This window comes from Lagenorhynchus albirostris, chromosome 1 (genome assembly GCF_949774975.1).
Source record: "Lagenorhynchus albirostris chromosome 1, mLagAlb1.1, whole genome shotgun sequence".
NCBI classification, from domain to species: Eukaryota; Metazoa; Chordata; class Mammalia; order Artiodactyla; family Delphinidae; genus Lagenorhynchus; species Lagenorhynchus albirostris.
In genome coordinates, this window is record NC_083095.1 from 139,035,394 (window position 1) to 139,056,307 (window position 20,914).

At 50.0% G+C, this 20,914-nt stretch overlaps 1 protein-coding gene across 1 annotated transcript in view; it reads right to left on the reverse strand.

The window, feature by feature from the left end:
* Positions 1–20,914, reverse strand: part of ATP10A (ATPase phospholipid transporting 10A (putative)) — a 181,279-nt gene that overhangs the window by 96,028 nt on the left and 64,337 nt on the right. The window contains 1 exon segment of the mRNA XM_060155373.1: positions 12,249–12,453. Within this exon segment, the coding sequence (XP_060011356.1) occupies positions 12,249–12,453 (205 nt within the window).

Sequence of the window (20,914 nt, forward strand, 5' to 3'; positions counted from 1 at the left end):
ATTATCAGGCTCTTCTGCACAGAGAGGCCCACAGGGGCCGCTCCCACCTTTCCTTTGAGGACAGTCATGGGGGCAGGGGCAGGGGCAGAGGCACCCATGCTGAGCTCTGGTCTGCCGGGAGAGGAGGACCTCTGACAATGCTCCCATCTTGCAGATGTTGAAACTGAAGGCTGAGAGGTGATATGACCCTCTCGTGTCGCAAGCCAGCAGGTGCAGAACCCAGAATCTGCTCTCCACAGTGCTCTCCGTGGCCCCCATCTTGTTCACTGTGACCAACCCTGCCCGGGGTCTCCTTCTCAGACCCCAAACTGTCTACCAGCGACTTCCTCCCAGGCCCGTCAGGGACTGTGGTCCCTCCTAAAACAGGGGTTTCCTCTGAGTCAGGAAGAAGGGGTGAGAAGAGCCAGCCACCACCGAGGTGGGTCGGGAAGCTGGGAAGGAAGGAAGCCACATGCCACTTCACAGGCCATGGAAGGTCAGCTTTATTTCTACTCAGTGTGGACTGAGGGGCTGCAGCCTCAAGTCAGCCTCCCCAGCTCTGCCAGCCTCTACTATAATTGGGTTTTTCTTAGAAAGTCTTGGAGGGAACGGGGCAGGCAGGGCTAACACACACAGAGCAACCACACGCCCAGGCATCACCCACCCTTCGGGAGTGAGGGCAGGTTTGGGCGGTGGCCGGGGAGCCAGGAGGCTGGCCGAGCCCCCCCATGCTGCTTCAGGCAGGCTTCAGTTTGCATCCGGCTCTGCTGCAGTCAACAGCTCAGATCACTTAACCTGCAGTTCCTTAAAGGAAGGGACGTTTTCTGTTTTAATCACAGTGCCCAGCACACAAAGTGCTAAGTTTGTGAACAATAAAGGAGCCTTTCCGAGCCTCCCTGTCCTCCCGTTTCCTCATCAGCACCTGGATCCCACCACCCTGTGAGGCGGGGAGGGGGCAGTACCGCCCACCCCCCACCCCGGGCTGCCCATCTCAAGGAGGGCAGAGAGCAAAGACGGCAAGGGCTCAGTTTTCCCTCCACATCTTGGCCAGACCCCTAACGGTGACAGCTGTCATGCTCATTTAAAAGCCCAAGTGCAGCACTGCTGTGAGAAGTGACCCAGGTGCTCACAGGGCCACACTGCCCATGGGCAACTGCTTCCTGTCCCTGCTGTCTGAGAGCAGCAGCCTTCACGGGGACGTGCCAGAGGTCCAGGTGGTCATCTCGTCTGCCCACAGTCCGAGGGTCCCTCATCACCCCAGCTAATCAGCTGGGGCACCCCAACCCCCATCAGAGACGGAGCCTTCTCTCCAGCCCCAGAACCCTGTGCTCATCCAGGCCTCCTGGAGTGAAGCCAGGGACGAGGACCACAGCTCGGTGAGAAGCACAGCCCAAAGGCCCCAGAAACAACCTAGCCAGGGTTTTGCCAACACTTCAAACCACTAATCAACTCTTAAGTGGAACCCACAGATACATGTGTACATGTACATCCCTATCGACTACATCTATGTGTGTATATATAGAGAGAGACATATATAGACAAACACGTATCATGCATTCTGCCCCTGGCTTCTTGGCATCAGAAGTTTCTTTAGACTGGGCTGTTCTGCTACACAGTGCACTGTAGTCAGATATTTGGACAGTCATCAATTTCTTTTCTGCCCTTTCTGGCCTAGGGACTTGTCCCTTAACTTTACCACAATGCTTTAAAGTGCCTGCCTCCACTGCAGGCTTCTGAGCCACAGTGCCAAGGTGAGAGCTGCCATTTGGACATGACTCTAGCAGCCACTGCAGCAGTGCTCAGGGCCAACTGCGGGGGGAAGACGCTGCATGGACACACTGGGAAGGTGCAAGGAGGAACCAAGTCAGGTGCTGTCCTAGGAAGGATGGACTCACGCACCCCTGCAGGGTGAGCGCAGGAGCTGGAGGGGCGCTGCAGGTATGGGCAGTGCAGCCAGGATGCCTGCTTTGTAGCTGCAGGACTGGGGCGAGCCCGCTTATCTCTCTGGACCTGGGCCACCTTACTTGTAAAACAGGAAGGCAACTGTTTTTATCTCAAGGCAGTTGTCCTCAGCCCTGGGGAAACCCTGGGGAGCTCGGAACAGCCCAGTGCCTGCCCACCCCACACCAAGGTAGGCAGAGCGCTGGGGGGCCCAGCCCGGAGGTTCCCATGTACCCCCCCAGGGCAGGTTTAGGTCAACCATACTAGAAAGCACTGTTAAGTGGTTAAGTGCCAGCAAATGTCAGCTGTGGAGACCACTGCCCCAGGCTAGTTGCCAGCAGCTTTCACAGTTCTGAAGAGCTCTGTGGCGGGGAGGGGAATTGCTCTCCATGAAGGGACCTTTCAGAGTCACGTATTCGGGACAAGGGCCTTGGGTGTCCCCAGCTGAGGTGACACCTCATGAGGGGCTGCCTCCCAGTCGGGGTCCCAGGCCTGGCACTGCAGAAGCTACAGGACTGGGACCAGCTCTCTGCACTCAGGGAGGGTCGGGGGAGCGGTAACTCCAAGTGCTGGGCTGGGGTGGCTGGGAAATGACTGAACCGTGACAGCCACTGGGGAGGAGTGACCATGACCAAGGGGAGGGGAGGGTCAGAGGGGTCTCCTGAGCTGTGGGGTGGGTAGTAGAAGGAAGGGGTGTCCTGGCCACCTGCTCCTACCACAGCAGCTCAACGCCTTTAATTGTGGACATTTTTGGTGAAAGGTGTAATCAGTGGAACAAATGGCTTCTTCTGCTTAGAATAAAGCAAACATTTCCCATGCCTCTCAAGCCACAGGGGTGGAATCAGAAGCACATACTCCAAGCTGGGCAGGAAGCCAGCCAGACCAGGTGTGGCAGTGTGACCACGGGACCCCAGACTCACCCTGTCCACCCCAAGGACGGCCACGCTCTGCCCCCGCCCACATGGCTGTGGATGAGCCCGGCCCGGCCCTCCTCATCCTGTATATTCAACAGCAATGGTCTAGGGATCTCTGGAGGTGGCCCTGAGTCCCAACCGTCCCTCTGCCCCATGATAGGCCAAGGGGCTGAGTCCCTCTGTGTGTCAGGGCTCATCTGTCACACGGGACCTGGATGACATGGGTGTCCCAGCACCTCCCTCAAGAGAATCAGAGGAAGCAGTGACCTGGGAGGCTCAGAGAGGCCTGGCACACAGTGAGTGCTGGGTGAGTGTCAGCTGGTTCCACTACCCAAGGCGGGGGCGGAGGGGGGAGTGGTTGGCGCAGACAGTCTCATTCTCACCAGAAGGGTCACAAGCTCTCTGAACACTAACACAGAGCCCCCCCAGTTCCGGGTTCTGCACAGTGCCAGCCCTAGGGTCTCCTGTCAGCAGGGTCAACAGGGGGTTGGCAGGCAGCTGTCACAAAGATGCCCATCTCCCCAAGGGGCACGAGGTGCAGGATGGCTTAGAACAGGCAGATGGCCCCACCTTGTTGAATCCAAGTGCTCTTGAGCCTCTGATCTCTGGTGCTTGGGACAAACAGTCCCACCTGGGCTATAGAGCCCGACCCTCCTGGCACATCTTCCCTGCCCGTCCTTAGCCTTGACACACCAACACTCAGAATATCCAAGCAGGGTTTCAACACTCACGACCCTGGAGGAGGGTCTCCAGGGCTGAGAGAGACACGCCCCCTCTCAGTCTGTCCTCATGTCAACCTCACAAAGTCTGTCCTCACAAGATTTCCTGCCTGATGGTCAAGGCTCTAAAATGCTTGATAAAGGCCGGATGACCAAACCAGCCATTTGATGTTCCTTCCAAAACAAACCTAGATCTGCAGTCCTTTGAAGCCAGCCTTCTTTACCACCCAAACGAAAGGGCTCACTTCTAACCAACAGCAGGAAGATGTGCTGAAAAGTCACTCGTCACAAGTATGTGAGAATATTTTTTTCCTTTTTTCTCAAAGACACAAGACTCACACATGGATATTTCTGTTAGGGTTAGGGTTAGGGTTAGGTGTGTGTGTGTGCAACAAAGAACAATTCTGAAGCTTTGGCCTAATTCTAAACTTACAAAAACCCATGCAGATGTACCTCAGTGTCTGCTCTCTGGATCAGAGGGGAAGATTTCTGGTCACTGGCTATGACACACTGGCTCTGGTCACTGGAGGGGAAGGTGCCCTGACACATCTGTTACTGCAAGAGGCTCCACTGGAAACCAACAAACTTCTGCCTGACCTCGGCTGGGTGACAATGCCAATCGGGGCTGCTAGGTCGAATCCCGGTGCCTTCCCCAGTATGGATTATTCGTCAGCACTGCTGGAAAAGCCCCGAATGTATCTCAATATGGTTTAAACGCAATTCAGATGTCAGGAGCACAGTTTCATCCACACCCAAGCAGGTAACAGTGTGCTCTGTAGCACAGCTCCCTTCCCCTTACAGGTGAGACAGACTGGGACCAGGGACCTGCGACACTTTGCTGCAGTGCCTGCACCTAGACAAATGTCTCCTGGAGCTACGAAATACAAAAAAACTATAAGGGACTAAAAATAACTGCGTGCATGCACAGTTGGGGCACATTATGGACAAGATTCAAAAAGACCAAAAAACACACCCAACTGCCACTGCTGAAGAGCCGGGAGCAAAAGCAGGGGGTCGGGAGCAAAAGCAGGGTACTGGGCATGCACCCCGCATAGAGCACCACCTAACGGGTGGGCAAACCTCCTAAGCCACCCCTCCAGTCCGACCCCTGGACGCACCCCCACCCTCACCCCATACAAGGAACCAGCTCGCCACTCCCGCCAGGGAGTGTGCAAGGGAAACTGTTACTTGTTCTCACTCCTCCCTGCTGCAGCAGGAGCCCCAGTAAAGCCTTGCCTGAATTTCTTGTCTGGCCTCTGATCAATTTCTATTGCTTGGGGAAGGCCAAGAACCCTGGTAGGTAACACAAGGACTGGTTCACAGGACATCATGATGACTGTGCAGATGTGGATAAGGATCCCTGCTTTGTTCTGTTGTGTGGGGAGGCCAGACTCTCAGAAGCACTCGCACCAGTACAAGAACCTAGCACTGGCTTCCACTCGAGGAGTACATGCAGGCTGAAAGCTTTATATAACTTCCCCAGTAATTCTTGGTAAAATGGGGAACTAGACTCAACATTCAGAAACAAAAGGAGGATAACTCAAAAAATTCAAATGCTGTGGCGACTGGTCTCATATTGTGGGAACAGGGACCTTCCTCTCATCGGGGGCTCTGCTCAGAAAACAAGGGGAAGGGACACAGCCCCAGGCACGACACCCCATCAAGGAACAATCTGCCCCAGAGTCCACTGCGCAGAGACGGGACTGCCTGGGCACCATCGCCTAATGTGAGCAGTGAACAGGAGATGCTCAACAACCAGACTGAAAATTCCAGGTCCCCCAGGAATGAGCTCCTGCACATCAATATACTGCTAGAACAGTATGTCTTAGCCCAGGAAAGAATCTTTATCCTCTCCTCAAAGATAGTCAAAAGTGGTAACTTGGGCACGCTTAGCTCATTTTGCTTTATTCTTTGGGACATACACTTGCACACACACACTCCCACACACATACACATACCTATGCGCATACCCACACACAAATACACTCACACGTGGGCAAACACACATGCACACAACCACACGTCTACATACACACCCATACCCACTTGTGAGGAGGACCTTACTGCCAACTGGACAGATCTCACATTGCCAGCTCCTTCTACTGGTAAGAAATGCCTGCTCCAGAAACACACACACACACACACACACACACACACACACACACACATACAGAGCCTCAAACTCTGCGGTTGCTGATGCAATTTAACTACATTTAGAAAAGTTGGAATTTGATTAAATTCCTTTTTTTCCAATGAAAATAAAAATAAAACTTCACATTGTATACCACCATGAATAGAACAAAAACCTTATTGCTTTAGTTGTCTTTTTCCTAGAATAGAAAATAACCACTTCCAACCAAACAAAAAAACACGAAGTTAAATGCACACAAAAAAATGTTGAAGTTTCTATATATTGTAATAAGATCTTTTAGGATTAATACTTCAGGGGAGCCTAATATTATCAACTTCCTGGCATTTAGTTGTTTTCATTAAGATTACAGTACTTTACTCTCTGCAAGCACTGCTTTCCTAGACCACAGGTTCAAGGCAAAGAATCCATGGCAAAGTCACCTGGATTGGAAACCAAAACATCTTATTATACAACCAAATTGACATTCCCCACGAAGTAAATGCAGTTGATATTATAAAACATGGTATGTCTCAGATAATTATATTACCTACCTAACTGAATTGCTTTGAATATCCACACTGGCTAGAATTAAATTTTTAGTCCAAATATAGTTATTGTATTCTCAAAATAATTTTCTTTCTCATATTCTTTCCTGTTACCTATTTAATATCCTTCAACAAAAGTATATGATTGTTAAATATGAGAATAAAAATGTCTCACAGTATAAATTATGAGCTTAGTGACTATATTTCATTATGTAAAAGAAAACCATGAATCTTTTTGCCAAGGCTTGATATTGACCAATCCAATTAACACACCCAGCCAGCTGTCTTTGTTTTCCACTTAGATGACAGATGGTTTCCTTCTTCAATCCCACAGCAGAGAATATAGCTAATTTGAATACTCCAACAGCTTAAGGAAAAAGAAACTTTGGTGTAAGAACTATCTTACAAACCAACTTTTCACCCCTAGTTTTCCTGTGGTAGAGATAATTTTGGGAGCATGTGTAGGTAGAAACAAAAAAATATTAATTGTGTCTCCTACATATTTGGAATTTTAGTCATTCTTCTAAACTCCCTGAATTCTGTCAAGTAACTTGGGGGAGGACTGACTCTCCCTCATAAAGGAAACTCTGAGCTTTGTCACTGCCTGAGAGAGTCTGGCACCCAATGCTGGTGGTAATTTAGTAAAATCTACGTGCAAAGTGGAAGAAAAGCCAGGTCACTGTCTTAGGATCCGTGCCAATCTAGACATTAGGTACATCTTTTTTTTTGTTTTTGCGGTACGCGGGCCTCTCACTGTTGTGGCCTCTCCGATTGTGGAGCACAGGCTCCGGACACGCAGGCTCAGCGGCCATGGCTCACGGGCCCAGCCGCTCTGCGGCATGTGAGATACTCCCGGACCGGGGCACGAACCCGCGTCCCCTGCGTTGGCAGGCGGACTCTCAACCACTGTGCCACCAGGGAAGCCCTTAAGTACCTCTTTTTAAAGTAGTGCTTCTCAGACTTTTTCCAGCCTAGGAAATTTCCACACTAATGTCATCGGGAGCACGCGCCAGGCACACATGCACACACGTGTGCACACACCCACACACGCCTGGGAAGAGCGAGCTTCGGCAGGCTTGTGGGTTCAGCTCTTCCTGCAGCTCCCACAATCACCGCTCCAAACTGTGGGAAGCAGATGGCCCTGTGGGTGTAGCCGGGGTGTGGGCAACAATCCCACAAGTCCATCCAAGAGACAAACTGGAGGAACATTTTTTCCCAGGAAATTAACCCACACATAAGTCCCCTCCTAGACGGCCCCACCCCCTCTGAAACTCCAACACCACCTGAGGCTTAGGGCCCCTGCTTCTGCTTTATCCTCAGCAGTATCCCTAGTCCACCTCTGCCCGATTTACCTATTCACACGTCACACAACACCATGAGGGGAAAGACGTTTACCTGTTTTGATGGGTGCCTAGAATGGCATTTAAAGCATAGTAGGTGCTCAATAAATATTTGTTAAAAGAATGAAAAATCACAAAAGTGAGACTCTGTAAAAAAAAAAAGATCTTTATGTAAAATTATCAGCCTAAGGACCTCCTCATTCTGCAGAAATGACTGTGCGAATGTTACAGATGAGCTAGAAACTTCTCCCTGTATAGAGGCTGAACACATGCAGCTGCATGGGTAGGGCTACAGGTCTGAATGAACGCGTGGGATGAAGCAACACAGATGCCCAATGAACAGGAAAGACAGGGAGCTGGAGAACCCCCATCCTGCCAACCCAGGAGCTGCCAGACCCGGAAGCTTCGAGCTCTCCGCTGATTCGACGGGTGGGGGAGGGGGGCCTTGGCAGAATCTCCTGACTTCCCTGTTTGTCATCTATAAAAGGGTATGATCATCATTACCTCACAATTTATATTTTAAAATATGATTTTAAAATGTTTGAACCACTATGAACGGGAGAGGCATAATAACGCCTGGCCCCCAGGACGCCGGAACAAATGTGAGTTGTTATTGTGACAGCTCGTGTTCAGCCTTGCCGTCCCTCTTATTTCTTGGATAATGCCAATTTCACCCCAACTTTTTTTTTTTTTTGGTCACACTGTGTGCCTTGTGGGATCTCAGTTCCCCAACCAGGGACTGGACCCAGGCTCCTGGCAGTGAGAGCACGGACTCCTAACCACTGGACCGCCAGGGAACTCCCATGACCCCAACTTTTAAATCAAATGTTTATTTTGAGGTGCCAATATCTATGTTTCCTTCTCCAGAGGCAAGATGGCTGGGTGGCTGAAGGTGTCTGGGGGCCTTGTCCCCTTGGACTCAGGAGTCTGGGCAAGCCATGCATCCCCACCTCGCTGTGTTTCCAGCCCCTCAATTCTGTACAATTTGTCTAACTCTCTTCTTTACATACAATCCTGTTTCCACCTCTGAGACATCATCTGACCTGTATCATTGCCTAAAACACCTACCCGGCACCCAAACCCTCCCATCCTAGCCTTCAGAATACGATTTAAGCCCTCTTTCTGGGAGCCTCCCTAGGCCTCTCGGAAGGCCACTTTCCAAGCCCAGTCCCCTAATGGGATTCTTCTTGTTGCTCAGTATCAAGTGTCTGCTGGTGAGCAGGCCTGGGTCCTCTAGGTGTTGGTCCCACTGCCTTAAATGAGCAGACCCTACAGCGTGTGGACCACTTCCCTCTTTCTTAGCGTCCTTCCCCAAGCAAACAACACGCACTTCATAAATGACTTTGGAAACTGGAGAGGGTGGGAAGAGGAGCCACATTCTTGCCTTGTCAGCCAAGGGTGCTAGAGGGAGGAGCTGGCCTTCAGGTGGAGGGTCAGTGGATTTGTTCTCCAGGACCCAGGCTGCACAAGCTCTCCCCAGCTCTCAGCTCAGGGAAACCAGATCCCTGAGGATCAGCCTCGGAACCCAGCCCAGGCTGCTGCTCTCTGCATGCCCTCTGAACACCTCGCATATACAGGCCTGGGATCCGTGGGGCTGCTGTCCAGAGAGCCGCCACCTGGCCTTCGTCCACGGCAGCGGTGGGAGCCCCACACAGAGGGTGGCATCCCCAGCACCCGGCTCCAGCAGCACCTGTCCCAGCATCTCGCAAGCTCCCAGGCCCAGCACCTCCCAGTGTATGGCTCCCCTGCACCTGTGAGGGCTGACCCACTGGTACAGCCCGCCCCTCAGTAACTTTTCTGCCATCCCATGAAGGACAGCCATGCCCTCGGCCATGAGAACAAGACTCAGGCTTGGGGGCCTCTTCCCTGGGCACTATCTTACCACCAGGACCACTGGCTGTTCCCTCTATCAGCTCTTCTACATTCTGGGGAGTCCCTTCACTTTTACTGTGCAATCCCCCATGAGGAGTTCTTTACATCAAACTTGCCCTGGCCAAATCAGCTGCGGTTTCTGCCTCCTCACTGGACCCTGACAGATACACCCAGCCCCTGCATGAATGTCAAGGTCCTCTCATATTCTTCACCTTAGTTTTGCAAATCACCTCTAATTTAAGTTTTCCTAGGGGCCTGCACTTCCAACTGAGCCCTCGTCAACGTGGCACTATTAATGTGCATTGGACAGGAATCCGCTCTTCACCTGCCTGAGACAACAGCTGACTCCACCCGTGAAAACCCCACTTCAATATATAGAACTGAAATGTTCCTGGCATTGTAATGTTACAGCCAAACCTTGGTTTTCCAATTGTCAGGTTCTTAAAAGCCAGAGACTTCCTATCTTTATTTTCCATGGGGCAGTTCATACATTTCAGAATAATAATGTATGAACAAGAATTCAGGTACCAGAAAAATGCCTTTGGACGTTAGGGAAAGAGGAAGAAAAAAACAGAAAGTGAAAAAATATACCAATAATAGGGACTAGAGTGTGCATACATATTGAAGAATTTGGGTGCTGATAAAGAAATTTTTTTTAATCAAAATGGTTTTGGTTCTTAATTTTGGCCATTTTGACTAAGTTACGGCTCAGCTCCATTGACCTCCTCAGGCATGCACGGGCACTACGCAGCAGGATGTAGGATGTGTCTGTCTGTAGCGATCCTGGAATTTCAACATCCATCTTACGAACAGTGCGTTTATACAAAGCACCAGTGAGAAAAGTGGGTGGAGGAGGCTTTTAGATATTACTGGGTTCAGCAGCTGAACAAATTAGAAGACAGGAAACAAGGAAGTTTTTCCCGAAAGCTGACCAAGGAGATGCACCCCCGTGGCTTTGCCCCACCCGCCACACAAACAGATCCACTCTGCTCGCAGGTTCTGCAGTTTCGCCAGGTTTTCCACAGTGTCTGAAGTTTCGCCCATTAGATACACGGATGCATCCGTTTATGTTACAGGCACCCTCTGCGCACACTGGCTGCTCCACCTGGATGGAGCTGGAGCCTGTGCGGTCACCACCTCCCTCCAATCCAAGCCCATCCCTGCTGACCTCAGGGCTCGTCCCCACGCCTGTGCCCTGGAGAGGGCTTGGGAACAGTGGGCTCTGGGGGAGAAGCCTTGGGGTGAGGCGACCTCAGGACACATGCACATGTGGCCGGGGGGGGAAATGGCAGGGGAATGTTGGCCCACATTTATTACCAAACCCTGGAGCACAATCAGTGCAGAAGTTGGAACTCACTGAATGTGCCTGTGCTGGGCCTCAGGGGTCCCCAACAAGCACTGTCACCAACTCTCCTGATCCGGGAGAAGAGCATCCCATTTAAAAAAAAATACTATTTTTAATGTTTATGTATGCTTTGCCTCGTTCCAAGAAAGATTTGAGGTAGCTCACAAAAACATTCTTGGCGCAAAAGGAGATGAAAATGAGGAAATCATGGTGGTGGACAGAAGCGAGGGCAGAACAATCCAGACATTGTTGAGGAAGTCCGGGCCGTCTGCAGGAGGTGGGTGAGTGTCAGGCTCAGAAAGTCCTGCGACCAAGGCCAGCAGTAGCCCCAGGGTGTGGGATGCCATCTGGCCCTTTGCAAGCGTGTAGGAGGTGCCTTCGGCTGTCACAGTGACCAAGGGTAAACGGCATGGACACTCATAGGGGGATGTGGGGATGCCCCCCTCCCCCGACAATCCTGCACAACTAATGCCCTATGTCAAATGCCGACAGTGCCCCAGGGACACCCCCAGGCTATAAGACAAGCCAACTGCTCCAGACCCATCCCAGTCCTGATTCTAAGTCCTGGTTCTCCTGTAACAGCTCACTGAGAGGGCGCCAACGACAGAGAAAGAAAATCCCCAGTGTGTGTGACACTGACACCCATTATGTGACAGAGGAAGAGACCCCCCCCAGTGGCTGCCTTCCTGAAACTCAGGAGCTCACTGCCTCGGGCACTTCTTAAACCTTCCTTCCTTGATGGCAAGGCGCCTGAGTGACAGAGACAGGCAGCTCAGTGTCAGGAGAACAAGGTGTGGGCTAGCCCACTGCCCTGCCAGACACCTCCTGATCCCCGAGGGCTCATGCTCCTTTCTGTCCCCTGGCGTTAGCACCCCTGCATCCTCTGCACAGACCCGGAGGGGGACAGAGGTTGGAAACCCCTGACAGGGTCTGAACTTTCCGGCCACAAGGCTATCTGTGGGTATAGGTGGTGGGACCCTGCTCCCCTTCCTACTTCTCGCTCCCCACAGGGCCAGCATTTCTGAGCTGTGGTCGATGCTCCTCCAAGGCAGAATTCAGTCACAGAAGACCTGACACTGAACTCAGAAACACCCCTGAGGAGAGAAATTCCTGAGCCACATGCTGGGGTCAGGTCATTACTGCTGCTGTGTTAGAATGAGAGCAACAGCTGGGTAAATGCTGACAGTCAGCCAGTCCCAAGTGTTCCTAGTGACTTTAAAGGGACTCCAAATCTACAAATTGTGCCGTGGAAATCAGAGTCATAAAACTGGGTCCTGTTTCCCATAGCCACAGGCCGGTTATGTGCTCAGGGGGACTGGGGTCCTCTCAGACCCTCAGTCCCCCATCCATCCATCAGCCTGGCCTGATGGAGGGGATGCAGGTGCTCGAAGGCCTGGAGGGCCGGCATGGGAAGCACCACAGGACATGGTACCTGGAACCCTGGACACACCAGGTCACTTACGAGCTCGGAGAAGCCTCGGACCACCTGGCGCCGTTTCAGGTTGGTCTCTCCATCCAGGTTGGCCGTCTCGATGTGGCACAGCCCGTCGGGGTCACTCGAACAGAGCAGCAGGATGTCTGCAGGGATGATCTCGTTGCAGCGAAGACGCACAAAGTCTCCCACGCGGATTTCTTTCCAGAATCGGTTCACGTACTGCTTTTCTTCCCTGGTAAAGAGACAGCCATTAACAAGTCTGGAGGAGATCGATGGAGGCCAAATCTGGGTGATGGGCACATGCAGCTCATTGAACACATCATGCCACTTTCTGGTATGCTGAAATTTTCCATAATAACAAGCATTTAAAAGAAGATTCCTAAAGGCCACATATAGTGAAACTCCAGTAATATGAAATATCTAGAACAGGCAAATCCATGGCAATAGAAGGTGAATTCGTGGCTGCCAGAGCCTGAGGGGAGGGGAGATGGGATGGGGAGAAATTGTTTCCTGGGCACAGGTTTCCATTTGGGGTGATTAAAATGTTCTGGAACTAGGTAGTGGTGATGGTTACACTAAATGCCACTGAACTGTCCCCTTTAAAATGGCTACGCTTTCCACTCCTAGGTATATACCCCAAAGAATTAAAAGCAGGGACTCTAATGTATATTTGCCTACCCATGTTCATAACAGCATTACTCCCAATAGCCCAAAAGTGGAAACAACCCAAATGCCCAACAATAGTTGGATAAGCAAAGTGTCGTATATTCATACAGTGGAATATGATTCAGCCATGAAAAGGAAGGAAATTCTGACACATGTTACAACATGGACTCAGAGGACATTATGCTAAGTGAAATAAGCCAGTCACAACAGGACAAACACTGTACGATTTCACTCTTATGAGGTCCCTACAATAGACAAATTCATAGAGACAGCTAGCAGAACCTCTGTACCTTCTGCAGGATGGAGATCACAGCAGATGTATCCTCTCCACGACGCTCAAGATGAAGTAGATAATCACTCAAAACAGTGCCTGCCACAGTCAGCTTTCAACCCCTGATAGTTACTATTGATTAATAGGTAGTAGGATGAAAACACGGGTAGATTTCTGCTTTAGATTTTTTTTTTTACTCTGGAAAAATGGGCTCATTAATCCTACAAATGGCATTTTTAAGAGCTCCTTGGAGGCAGTTTTGTCCAGTTTTATAAATAAGCAGAGGAACAAGACTTTATCTCAACATGACATTCTACATGAGAAAACTGCATGAAAAAATCTTCTGGGTTATGTTGTTAGGAAAATAAAAAGCCCTAAAACACACTTCACTTTCACCATCACCTTCTCACTGGCCCCCCACACTTCCTCGCCTGAGCTCCCGGAGAACAATTCAGCAGCGAGTCTGAGTCTCACCTGACTCCTGAGCACTGGGTGATGAGTCCTGAGTGTCAGACCTCTATTTTATTCCACACTGTGGATCTGAGGGAACCCACGGCAGACTTCCAGGGGCTCCTAGCATCAGTTGCCCCAGGTGCTGAAAAGAGAAGTAGCCCCTTCCACTATAAGCCTCTATTTACTTGCATTCCTCTGTTTCAAGATACACCGTAGTTTGGTTGCTATAGGGCCAACAAAGATAAATTAGATACAATTTTGTCCTCAAAAATAAATTCAAGGCGAGACCAAAGCACTAGATAGCACCCCCTGGGGGCTATAGAATCAAGCCCCCAATGTGAGCACAAAGGTATTCTTCTGGACCCAACCCTCCCTGCAAGGCCAGGGTGCTGTTCAGGTGAGGCACCCTTTTCCAGCTGTGACAAGTCCCCCGGCTCCGGCCCAAGGGCGCTGCCCGCTCACTGTCACAGTCTGACTTCTTCCCAGTGGACAGACAGCCTTGATGAGTGACAAATGAAACATCACTTAACTATGTTCCTATTTCCTCTTCTGAAGATCAAACCTTGACTTTCTATCATTGCAACATTAGCTCTTTAGTCTTTCTTCCTTATCAGGACACTTTGTTGGCTTCTCACAGAAAGTACAGAGGAATTTGAAAGGCCCTGTCCTTTCCAGAAGAAAGTTTCCAAAAGCTAATTTGCTGTGCGGTCACTGAGGTGGGCAGTGCACGCTGACAGTGAGCTAGACAGGCCCCAGTGTGACAGCAGCTGCCAGGAGACCGGTGGTCCTACACTGGCCCTGGGGACAGGCAGGAGGCGGGGATGACCGGGCCAGAGGAGGCAGGGCGTGACACTGTCTGGGTTGTTTATCTTGACTACATTCCATTTACAGAACTCATCAAAAATAAAGTCAGTTTCCATCTGCCTTGAAATCTTAGAACATTAGCTTGCCCACTCCAGCAGAGCACGTATTGAAAACAGATAACTTTGATGGAGGCATCTGAGCCCGAAGGAGACCCCCGCACAGGCCCCTGTAAACACAGAGCAATGGATGAGGAGACCTCGGTGACCGACCGTCCTGGCAGGAAGACCCGTCCCAGCCATGGAAAGCAAAGGGAGCTGCAGCAGAGCAGCTCCAGGATGCCTGAAAGAGAAAGGCCCTGCAGCTCACAGGAACTCCTAAAGCAGCAGGACCCTTAAAACCCAGACTCAGGAGTCACTTGTGGAAGAACAGCATCACAGAACCCCTTCATCACCTCGACAGACAGACAAAAATTCCTCATTGAAGCCCCACAGTCCGGTTGACTGTTCCAGCGGGAGCTCCAGCACTGAGTGTGGACCCTACACTGACCCGGCAACACCCCTGCCTGGCCTGCGTTACTCTTATTTTTATTATATGTATACCATATACATTATATAGTAACATATACTATATAACTTATATATAATATATTATATTTTACATGTGTATGTCTATACATATATAACAGATACATTACATATAACATACATATTAGATATAAGTTGTCCTCCTTTTCTCAGCAACTGTATTTGGACATAAGGTCTTTAAAGAGGTGACTGAGTCAAAATGAGGTCATAGGGTGGGGCCCTGATCCTTATAAGGAGAGGGAGAGACACCAGGGATGTGTGTGCACAGAGGAAGACCATGTGAGGACACAGGGAGAAGACGGCTATCAGCAAGCCAAGGAGAGAGGCCCCCAGAGACACCAGTCCTGTCAATGCCTTGATCTTGGACATCCTGCCTCCAGACTGTGAGACAATAAACTTCTGTTGTTTAAGCCGCCCAGTCTGTGGTGCTGTCACAGCAGCCAGAGCAGACTAGCACCCCATAACTTCAATTCCCATGACTCCAGCTGGAAGGGGCGGCTCCCAGCCTGCAGGGATGGGAAGGGGGAGAGCAGCAGAGGACCAGGTGACAGAGGGCATCACACCAGGAGACACTTCCACAGGCTTGTGTACCACATGCCCCCGTGTCTGTGCACAGGAAAAGCACCGCAGAGAAAACACGTAAGTCCCACTAACACCATACGGCAACACTGGCCTCCTAAGAACACTGATTTTAGAAGCAGCAGGTAAACAATTTAGGACCGGCTTCTATTTCCTCAGGTCACAGTGGATGCAGGCTAGGGTGGACAGGACACATGACCCCTCCTCTCCATAGGAAAAGTCTCAGGAGTGTATGCCACCTGTGGCCTCCCTGCAAACTCCAGAATTCTAACTTGCACCAGGCAGGTGCCTGTACTCCTCCAGGGACCAGGGGATCCACCTGAGATGCAAGGTTTAAAATCACCCAGTCCTCAACACTATGCATTTGTTTCCAGCAATTTTAGGAAGTGGCACTGTGTAGTTTGCCCCTGAGATATTCCTTCTAAGCACAGGTGCTGCCCCATGTGGTGGCAGGATTCTGAGACATCCCCTAGATCCCCAGCCCTGGTGTGCAAGTCCCTGCCAGCGCCCCACCCCCGGCCCCCAAGTAAAGTGGGGGCTGTGAATGTGGGAGGAGTCACTCCTGCAGGTGTAATGAAGGTGACCAGTCAGTGGGCTACGAGTTAATCATCAGGTGGGCCTGATAGAGCCACAGGAGCCCTGTAAACTGGGCCTAAACCAGAGACAGTAAGTCAGACACTAAAGTGTAGAGAGAAATGGAAGGGCCTCATGAACAGGGCCAGGAGCTGAGAGTGGCCCTGGCCATCAGCCAGCAAGAGCACGGGGCCCCAGGCCCACCAGCACCGGAGCTGAATTCCACCAAGAACCTAAATGAGCCTGGAAGAGGACGAGACCACAGCCAGGCCAATGCCTGGACTGCAGCGGTGACACCCAGGGCAGAGCACCCAGCCAACCTGCACCTGCATGCCTGCTCCCTGAAGCTGCGACAGCACACATCTGAGTTGTCTCCAGCTGCTGAGTTTATATTAACTCATCACACAGCAGTAGAAAACTAATATGCACAATTCCCTTCTTCTGCACAGAAGCAGGAGTCAGAGGCAGCTCAGTCCTCTCAGGGCACAGCAACTGGAAAACTCCCACTCAGCTTTAGAATATGCATACCGAGAAAAGACTACCTCATAGGAAAAGAACGCAGAGCAAGACTGGTTAAAATCCAAACACACTTCCCTCTCCTCACAAAGTGGGAGCCCAACAGAAGGTATGCATAACATATTAAAATGTGGGGAAACCTGAAAATGTGTAGTCTTGAAATATGGGCCACATCATACATATTACAAGCATGGAGCATGGACCCTCCAAGAGAATGACAACCGCCCTTGCAATCAGCCATCACCGAGTACCCTGCTCAGGTGTCCTGAGAGGTCTGCCCCAGAGTGTTGATCCAAGAGTTCAAGGGTCATTGGTGGAAAAAAGTGTGATTCTTCTGAGATGGGGGCGGGGGTGGGGGAGGGGTCCAAGCTGAAAAGGGTCCTGATAAAAATGCCTTCTGTTCAGAAGAATCCTTAGGAGGCCACAGGCAAAAACATGTCTTTTCTAGGGAAGCACTGCCACCGGTTTTTCTGCGCCAAACCTCTCACCTCTTGGCCTGTTGTTTGCTCAACTGTAAAGCCAGAGTGTTAAATATATAATTTCCAAGATCTGTTCTTAGGCCAAAAGAGGCTTCTAATGATTAGCTTTCCTCTTCTGGGAAAATCAATTAACACCATTTATAATTAGTCCTGCTGAGCTTTGAAGTTCTTATCTGAGCCTTTTTTGTGCAAAACAGCACAATGTGGGGGGTGAAGGAATAAGGAAATATTAGAGTGACTAGTGACAAATTTTATTTAAAGACAAGCAGTAAACAGAATTTTAAGATCCCTTAATTCATCATTTTTGGTCAGTTGTTTAGGCTGACAAACTATTTATTTGTACTAGTTATGTTTTTTGGTTGTTTTTTTTTTGCCGTACGCGGGCCTCTCACTGTTGTGGCTTCTCCCGTTGCAGAGCACAGGCTCAGCGGCCATGGCTCACGGGCCCAGCCGCTCCGCGGCATGTGGGATCTTCCCGGACCCGGGCACGAAGCCGTGTCCCCTGCATCGGCAGGCGGACTCTCAACCACTGTGCCACCAGGGAAGCCCACTAGTTATGTTTTTAAAGTTACTAAGTAAACAATTCCAATAAGAGGAGGTAAGCTGGCTTATGGAATTTACAGGAATTATTTTAAGCAGTTGAAAGCAGGTTCTTCCTGAAGATCACTATGTTACTTTCATGTAGCTCTTCATGAATGGTTCAAGGGCTCCTGCTCAGAACTGTTCTGTTAATGATTTATTTTTTGAAATGCATCAGAAGTCCCACCAGTTCAGCCTCACTCATGATCCCTCTCCAGTGTTGAAACTGTCTCTGCAATGGCTAAGGGTTTTCAACAATGTATTTATAAATCTCTCCAATTGTATTGGGGGGAAAAACAAATCTGATTCCATATTGGATCTGTTTCTTTAACTTCTGTATTCTATTGCTTTTGCTTTAAGTTAATCACTAAAGGGACATTGCCTTTAAGCGTAAATTATACATAATGGCCCATCTCTGGGAACCCTGCCTCCCAGGTAATGAGTCTTAAGCTAAAATACCTTTGTTTAGCTCACAGGAAACATCCTGACCAGGCCCACCTGTGAATGACAACAGGGAGGAGAAATTAACACATCCCCTCTGGAGGCTGACCAGAACCAGGAAATGTTTGACTTTACTTCCCCTTTTAGTATAAAAGAAGTCTGAATTTTAACTCAGGCAAGATGGTTCTTTGGGGCAGGAGTCCATCACCTTCTTGATCTGCTGGCTTTCCAAATAACGTCACTACTCCTTGCCCCAGCAACTCATCTCTCAATTTACTGGCCTGTCCTGTCGTGCAGCAAGCATTATGAGCTTGGACTCAGTAACACGATGTGGCCAAGGTATAAAACCAAACAAACAGATAAAGTTTTTTTAAAAAAAAAAAGGCATTGCAGAATTGAGTGAATTTTACTTTCATCTTCAGTGTGTTGTTATCAAATAAATTTTCATTTAGGTTCTTGGATTACCATTTTCCCAAACAGCAAAAGAAAATTTTTTTAAGGTGACAACAGATTCCAAATTTGAGAAACCATTTAACATATCTGGTGACCCACTGTCCCTCCTTGTACAAGGACAGTCCCAACAATAATTGGGCTGTCACTGTCCCTGATCTCCAACCTGATTTATGGATTCATGAACGTAAGAGTCCTCCTGCCAGAAGGAAGGAGGGAGAGGAAGATGCACACCCATTTTTGACTCCACCCACAGCAGGTGACTCCTCCCTTGTAATGTGACACGACCATTCCAGTTTAGTGACCAGGAGGCAGGTTGCCCACAGTTCTAAATGTATCCATGAAATGCCCATGTCACATGCATGGAACCAGCGTCCCAGGGCATCTTGCTGTTGGAGACACTTGCCTCTTCCATTTCTCAGTAATTTAGGAAATGAATGAGAGATTGAAATGCTTATAACTTGGATACATATTTGATTTCCTCGCCCTTACATTATCTAACAACTTTACGTGGCCATATTTTACCATATACTTTCTCATGTTCCAAAAATGCTCCCTTTAATTCAATTGCATATAAGTTTCACAACCACACACGGAACTCCCCAAAGCCCTCCCACCATTCACCATGCCCACACCCTGCTCAGGTGCTGGCAACGCGTGTGCAGGGGTAAACAGGGCACATCTCACTCACCTCCCTTGATTTTTCCCTCCCTTAAACTTGTCTCTCCCCCAACAAGACCAACAAAGGAGTGTGTCTTGGGTTTGGATGGGCAGGAAAGAATGAGAAAGAGAAAGAAGAGATGGAGGGTTTTTAAGGTTTGAGCAAATCCACTTGAAAACATGGCATTAAAGATGAAAGTACAATTCCCTCACTTATGTTTTAAGTACAATTCAGGGCTGAGAAGAACACTTGTTTTGATTAGGCAGTCAGGGAGTGCCTCCTGGAAGAGGGGGCATCTGACTTTAGCTCCTGAAGGATGAAAAAAATCTTAGCCTAACCCATACCCCACCCATCCCAAGGGGACTACTTATACTAAAGAGTGGAATTTAGGGAGAGGCTAAAAGGGCAGTGCCCAAAACAGAGCTTAGGCAGGGCACAGCAAAAGAGCTCAGGAGACTCAGACACAGAAACAGAAAAGAAAGACTAGGCGTGGGAGTTTGACTGTACAATCGATGTGACTGGACTCCATGAATGATTAGATGAGTCAGGCATGGGGTGCCCAGGTCTCCAGCCCTGGTGGTTGGAATGTGGGAGCCACTGACCTCACCCGGAAGTGGGTGTGCTGTGGGATGGAACAGAGTCCAGTTGTGAGCAATTCTGAGTCCAAGGTGCTGGTGGGCGTATGGGGTGGGAGATGCTTCCAAGACCAAGACAGATAAAGATAGGCACTCAGGGTTCACACATGGAGGTGACAGGATGCCGACCATGGGCACTGTCATGGTGATTACCAGGGAGAGAGCTAGCTAGAAGGAAACAGCGTGAGCTCGGACAGAGGCAACGAGGGAGGGAATGCGGAGGAGGGGAAGCCGGCAGGGGTGGCTGGGCAGGCAGGCGGGGCAGAGAGTGGAGGCTGGGAGCCCAGGATGAAGATGTGCCCAAGGCCTCGTGGTGCCCGCTCACCGCCACGGGCAGGAGTCCAGGGGCCACACTTTCCACTGCCAAGTGATCACATCTGGACAAACAGTCATGGAATGTGAGCTCACAGTCACTGTATTTTTATTTCCTTTTGTGGGGCCTCAACCTTCAGTGGCACAAACCTGAATACGGCACACCTGTTAAGATCAATGGTCACTTTTCCAAACACTCCTAGCTCCTCTTCCTCCCCCTCCAGACCTGTTTTCCACTCAAGCACATTTCCTGCCTGACTAAGGGAGAGTTCAGTCTCTTGAAAGACGGGGAAATGTTTTCCAGGAGTGGGCCACCTGCACAAGGTTCACGAATGCTTAACGGCTTGGGACAAGGCTTTCAGCCCACACCAGCTGGAGGCTGACACCAAATCCCCGTCAGCGCCCACACATCAGTATCATCTTAATAATCAGAGCAACAGAACAGTAGGTACATCCCCCCACTAAGTGCAGCCCTCATATGGAGCAGGCAGCATGCAGAGTGCTTACACACAGTCCTCACACTACATTCTCACTTACGGATGGACAGACTGACCTGTCCAAAGTCACACCCAGAAAGGGGCACAGCGAGGACCAAATCTGTCTGACTCCGGGGCCCATGAAGCCCTGGGGGAGGTCTGGTTTTGAAAGTATTATACATTTTACATTTAATTTGTGGTTTGTAATTAAAGC